Source organism: Colobus angolensis, unplaced genomic scaffold (genome assembly GCF_000951035.1).
Source record: "Colobus angolensis palliatus isolate OR3802 unplaced genomic scaffold, Cang.pa_1.0 Scaffold76, whole genome shotgun sequence".
NCBI lineage: Eukaryota > Metazoa > Chordata > Mammalia > Primates > Cercopithecidae > Colobus > Colobus angolensis.
In genome coordinates this window covers 1604143-1610047 of record NW_012121376.1, presented here as the reverse complement: position 1 = coordinate 1610047, position 5905 = coordinate 1604143, and the positions used below count along the sequence as shown (strand labels likewise).

The following is a 5905-nucleotide window of genomic DNA, read 5'->3' as shown; positions in this document are numbered from 1 at the left end:
CCTGTAATCCCAGCTACTCAGGAGGCTGAGGCAGGAGAATCACTTGAACCGGAAGGCAGAGGTTGCAGTGAGCTAAGATCACACCACTGCACTCCAGTCTGGCCACAGAGCAAGACTCTGTCTCAAAAATAAATAAATAAAAATAACAGTAATAGGCCGGGCATGGTGGCTCACGCCTGTAATCTCAGCACTTTAGGAGGCCAAGGTGGGCAGATCATCTGAGGTCAGGAGTTCGAGACCAGCCTGGCTAACATGGTGAAACCCCGTTTCTACTAAAACTACAAAAAATTAGTTGGGCATAGTGGCACGCATCTGTAGTCCCAGCTACTCAGGAGGCTGAGGCAGGAGAATCGCTTGAACCCGGGAGGTGGAGGTTGTAGTGAGCTGAGATTGCGCCATTGCGCTCCAGCTTGGGCAACAAGAGCAACTGTATTTTTCTTACACGTGTCATTTTTGCAAAATATAATTATATTTTCCAAAACAAGTGCGCAGGAATGGCATTGGTTTTCCATTTTTGCAAATCTCTTCAGTCTGACTGACAGAAGACAGCTGGACCCACATGCCTCGTGCCCTCTGGAGACCCTCCTGGGCTCCTGGGAACTGAGTGACAGGGCAGACAGTGTCTGTGTCACTGCCGAGCCACATAGACCTGAAAGGGCCTCGAGGACCCCCAGCCGTCCTGACCACACCCCAAGAGCTGGGGCCCAGATGGAAAGACAGGGAGGTTGTCCTGGCTGGCTTTGATGGGTGGAGCTTAAACCAAACAGAGGACAAGGGGGCCTGGCCACCCGCACAGCCACTCCCAGACACAGAGAACAGGCAGGGGGCTTCAGACCCCTTCCCAAGTAGTTCTCCGAGTTTGTTGGGCACAGGAAGAGGAAGCTGCTCACCTTTGTCCCTAAGCCCAGGGCTGTGTCCTGTGTGGCTGGTGTGGAACAGCCTTGCTGTCCTTGCCTGGGGTTGGAGCCAGGGCCACTGGGGTCCCACAGACCTTTGTTCACACATGAGCCTTGGGCCTGCGCTGGGCAGTGGACCCTGTCTAGGCTGCCTCGCGTCCTTCCTAACGTTGCCAGAGTGAAACACTCCTGGTCTCTCGGCTTTGCTTGTATGTCTTTACTGCCGTGTCTTTTTTGTTGTTCCACATTTGAAGCCCCATGTGATAAATTTCTTCAAAGCTAGGAAGGAGTTTTGTCTCTCTGCACAAGATACTGGCTGCTTGGTGGAACCCGGAGCCCAGGTTTGGCCTCAGCCTCATTTCCGGATGCCTTGGTGTCCACATCTCTCTTCTCTTCTCCTTGGCTCTTCCCTTTTTATTTCTTTATAAAAATGAAAGAGGTGAACTAAGCAGCCTCAGACTTTAGAAGTGAGTCCCTGGCATTGATGAGGCCACCCACACTGCCATCCCCTATAAACCAGGAGGGTGGTCTCACTCTGTACCTATCACCCAGGTTCTCGGGACCGGAAGTCAGGTGGGAGACTGGGCTCCCCGAAGCCAGAGCGACAGAGAGGCCAGAACTCCAAAGCCCCTGCAGCCCCGGCTGACAGGTGAGTGGACCCAGCATGTGCCCTGGGCACACCGAGGGTGGCTAGCCTGAGCCTCTTTCCCAGGGAGGCCAGCAGCAGCAGAGCTAGCACTGGGCCAGGTTGGAGGTGCTCCAGCTCCTGCAGCTCCTGCTGGGCTGATGTGGTGAGGGATAGAGACAAGGAAGGGCAACCCCACCCCCGCACACACACTTCCTGCCCTGGTCGAGGCTGGAGGCTGCCCTCTGCTCCCCATGTCCTTGGGCAAAGAGCTCTGGGCACGGAGGTGGGAAGAAGAGCAGGAGGTTGTGCGGGACCAGCCCAGGACCCTCCCAGTCTCTGCTCCACAAAGCCCGGGAGCCAGTGGCTAGGACCAGGCCTGCTTGTGGCAATGGGAGTCTGGCCATCCCGGGAGCCCCTTGCCTGTCCTGGTGGCCGCTGAGCACTCAGTGGAAGTTCCCCTCCAGGGAGGGCACCCGCGCTGCTGCTTCCACCTCAGACGTGGCTTCTGGGGGCTCAAGGTCTTCCCCACCCCCTTGTAGGAAGCGCCAGCTGTCACCACAGTCCAAGAGCTCCAGCAAGGTCACGAGCGTGCCCGGCAAAGCCTCGGATCCCGGCGCCGCCAGCACCAAATCAGGGAAGGCCAGCACGCTGTCGCGGCGGGAGGAGCTGCTGAAACAGCTGAAGGCCGTGGAGGACGCTATTGCGCGCAAGCGGGCCAAGATCCCCGGGAAAGCATAGGCCGTGCTCCTGACCGGACTGGACGCATTTTTATACATAGGGTAAGCGCAGCCATTTTGGATTTTGCAGTTAATGTCTTATTTTGGCTGTGATTCTTTTTAAAAAGTAAAAAAGAAAAAAAAGTTTCTCAGCTGGAAAAGAAGCCACACAGGAGATGACGACGACGCTGAGTCCCAGCCTCCCTCCCCAGAGCAGAAGTCCCGCAGGACAGACACAGACAGCGCTAGTGACCAGCACAGTTCTCATGTAAATTACAAGCCCCAGCCGCCAGCCCCGCCTTCTCTTCCTCCTCCACCGTCTTCTTCCCTGGCCCTGGTCAGGCCTGGGCCTGTGGAGCCCCAGCTCTGCGTCCCTAGCCCGGGTCCAGGCAGCCAGGCTCCCTCCTGAGCTGAGAAATGGAACCTCGCGAACCACTGGTGGCATCTCCTTCTCCTCCCCCGCCCCCGATCACCCGCCCCCAGATCAGAAATATATCTATATTCTCGACTAAAGTCTCATCAGGAAATATTTCCTGTCTTTTATTTTAAGCATCAAATTGTTTTAGTTGATTTAAACAGGAAAAAATACAGAAAAGACCAAAAAAAGGCCAAGAGTATTGTTGGGGCGTCTGTCTAATGTGGAGGGTCTTTTTTGAGGGGTCTCCTAAAATAAAATATTTTGATAAGCAGCTGTTCTTGCCCTTGTGGTGTGTGCGCCCTCTGCCCATGTGCGGCCGGGTCTGCCTCTGTGTCGTGCACGGCACTTGGCCCGGCACTCGGGAGCTGCTGGGGGGCAAGGGTGTGGCTGCGCGCTCACTCCCCCTGGGAGGACCGGCCGTGGAGCAGCTCCTGCCTTCAGACCCCAGCCCAGGGAAGCACTGCACCTCAGTTTCTCCATTTGTGGGGCTGGGTTGGGCGTTCCTTGGTTCATGAGGTGGAAGTACCTTCCCTGCAGGGGCCATGGAGCTGCTGGAGGGGAAGAGGTCCAGGGCTGACTCCCAGCCCTGAGCCCAGCTGCCACCTCTGCAGTGACCACCACCGGCTCCATGTGCAGGCCCCAGACCTGCTGAGCCAGGCCCCGTGTGTGATGCCACGTTCCACAGCAGGGGCCACCGGCAGAGCCCCCCAGGAGCCCCCACTGTTACTCCCTGCTCTCCACCTTGAAAGCCACAGGCCTGCACCTGGGCAGAGGCCTCCCAGGTACACGCTGCAGGGCCTCCAGCGCCTCCTTTAATCAGATGCAAGTAGCCGCAGTGTGGTGCCCACGCCTGTGGCCCACCTGTGTCCCTCATCTGCTGCCTGACACGAGGTTTGGGATGAAACCCCCAAGAGAGAGCTCCCTCCCCCAGGGCTGTGAGCGGAGCCCCAGGGAGGCAGCAACCCGCGCTTCTGCTCCCAGCATGACCTGCGTCCATGCCACTCTTCTCCTGGATTAAGTGACACTTAGAGTGTGGGCAGAGGAGCTGGGCGTGAGTGGGCACTACAGCTGGACCACCTGTGCACTCCTGAGGGAACTGCTTCCCATTTTATGTCCACGTCCCTCCCACAGCGCAGGCCACACAGTTCATCTTGTGTCGCAGTGGCCGGATCATGTGTCATGTGTCTCAGCAATGGTTTGTTGTTTTTTTTTTTTTTTTTTTGAGACGGAGTCTGGCTCTGTCGCCCAGGCTGGAGTGCAGTGGCCGGATCTCCGCTCACTGCAAGCTCTGCCTCCCGGGTTCATGCCATTCTCCTGCCTCAGCCTCCCGAGTAGCTGGGACTACAGGTGCCCGCCACCTCGCCCGGCTAGTTTTTTGTATTTTTAGTAGAGACGGGGTTTCACCGTGTTAGCCAGGATGGTCTCGATCTCCTGACCTTGTGATCCGCCCATCTCAGCCTCCCAAAGTGCTGGGATTACAGGCTTGAGCCACCGCGCCCGGCCGGTTTTTTGTTTTTTTTTTTTCTGAGACAGAGTCTCACTCTGTCGCCCAGGCTGGAGTGCAGTGGCGCGACCTCGGCTCACTGCAACCTCTGCCTCCCGGGTTCACGCCATTCTCCTGCCTCAGCCTCCTGAGTAGCTGGGACTACAGGCGCCGCCACCGCACCCAGCTAGTTTTTTGTATTTTGAGTAGAGAGGATGGTCTCAATCTCCTGACCTCGTGATCCGCCCGCCTTGGCCTCCCAAAGTGCTGGGATGACAGGCGTGAGCCGCCATGCCTGGCCACTATTTTTTGAGGCTTATCAGATTTGCCATCAGGTCAAAGCCAGGTGCAAAGGAAATTCCCATTCTCTGGAAAGGGTGGCCTTGAAGGCCACGGAGCTGGAGTCCAGGCCACTCTGGGTGCCAGCCTGCAGCCTGTCATTTGTGGGCTGTAGCATGAGGCTGGAGGCCAAGAAATGGTGCTCTGTGCCTCCAGTGCGGGCACCTCAAACTGGCGCCTGCAGTGACTGTCTCTTTCCGGCCAGGAGCAGGCAGGTGAGCCCACCGCAGCTCACATGTGGACTGGGACCAGGCGCGGCCCCCTCTGCAGCTGATCAGCCCCCAGCCACAGCCCTGAGCACCGCCGTCTGGAGCTGGGTTTGAACTCGCACCAGGTGGCAGTGGACCCCAGGTGTGGCTACCCATCCCTGTGGCTGTCGGACATGGGTGCAGAGGGGCCTGTCCGAGGAGGGTGACTGCCCCCATGTGTTCGAGGGGAGAGGACGTTCAGTCAGGCAGCTGGGAAGGGTGGCCTTGCTGTGTGACGGGCATCCACGGTGTCCACGCCCTCCAGGGACGTCCTGCTCCGGGCAGTTAGCGCGCATGTCCTCCTCGCTCCCCGTGCAGTGAGTAGAAAGCCTGTGTGGGGTTCTGGCAGTGGCACCCGCCTGCCAGCCCCTCCCAGGGCCTCTGCCCTCGGCCTGCAGCCCCTCCCCCACGGCCACGCTCCTACCCACCCGTTTGACTGGGCTTTGGGTGGGCAGGCGGATGTAGACCCTGCTTGGAGGCGGTGGCCCTAGAGGGATCCACAGAAGGGGAAAAGGCCGAGACACACGAGACCACTCCTGCCGGGGAAAACCCACGGGGGGTGTGGGGTGGTGGCACCTCAGGGAGGGGCCCTCTGCTGTCCCAGCCAACGTCTCATGACGATTCTGCACCCCCGCCAGCAGTGCCCCCGCCCTGCCCACCCGGCTGGGCGCACCTGTGCTGTGGGCGGCTGGCTGCGCGTGACCCGCCATGCACCTGCGCCTTGGTGTGGGGGAGACACTGCAGAGAGGGTCTCCCTCCGCCCTGCCCAGTGCCCTCCCTGCCTCACCCCTCCTCCCGCGGCCCGCTCAGGGCGCCAAAGGGCTCCTGGCTGTGGGTCCTTCCCTGCGTCTGGGGGACGACCCCGCGCTGCCTCTGACCCGCCCGGCTCTGCGTTTGTCTGAGACCCCTGGTTCCGCACCCGGGTCCTCGTTCCCCACCAGGGTCCGGGGACGTGGTCTGCTGGGGGCGGGCCCGGGTTGTGGTTTGAGAGCCGGCCTGTCTGGACCTCCGCCTCCGGGCCGCCCTCCAGCCTTCCTGCCGCCGCCTTTCCAGTCTTGCCCAACCCGGTATTTCTGCGCTTGCCTCAGCCACCCGCAGGAGCGCAGCCCGCCCTGCCTCCTCCCGTCCTCTGCGCCCACGGGACCCCGGACCCCGCCCAGTCCGCAGCTCCCGCAGG

At 59.8% G+C, this 5905-nt stretch overlaps 1 protein-coding gene across 3 annotated transcripts in view; it reads left to right on the top strand.

The window, feature by feature from the left end:
- ZC3H18 (zinc finger CCCH-type containing 18) overlaps positions 1–2929 on the top strand; it is a 59522-nt gene extending 56593 nt beyond the window's left edge. For 2 of the 3 annotated variants that reach the window (XM_011928014.1, XM_011928012.1), the window contains 2 exons: positions 1449–1545; positions 2064–2929. In XM_011928014.1, the coding sequence (XP_011783404.1) occupies positions 1449–1545; positions 2064–2262 (296 nt within the window). In that variant the 3' untranslated portion in view covers positions 2263–2929. The remainder of the gene's footprint in view (positions 1–1448; positions 1546–2063) is intronic. The other variant, XM_011928013.1, reaches the window with a different exon arrangement.
- Positions 2930–5905: the final 2976 nt, after the last annotated feature.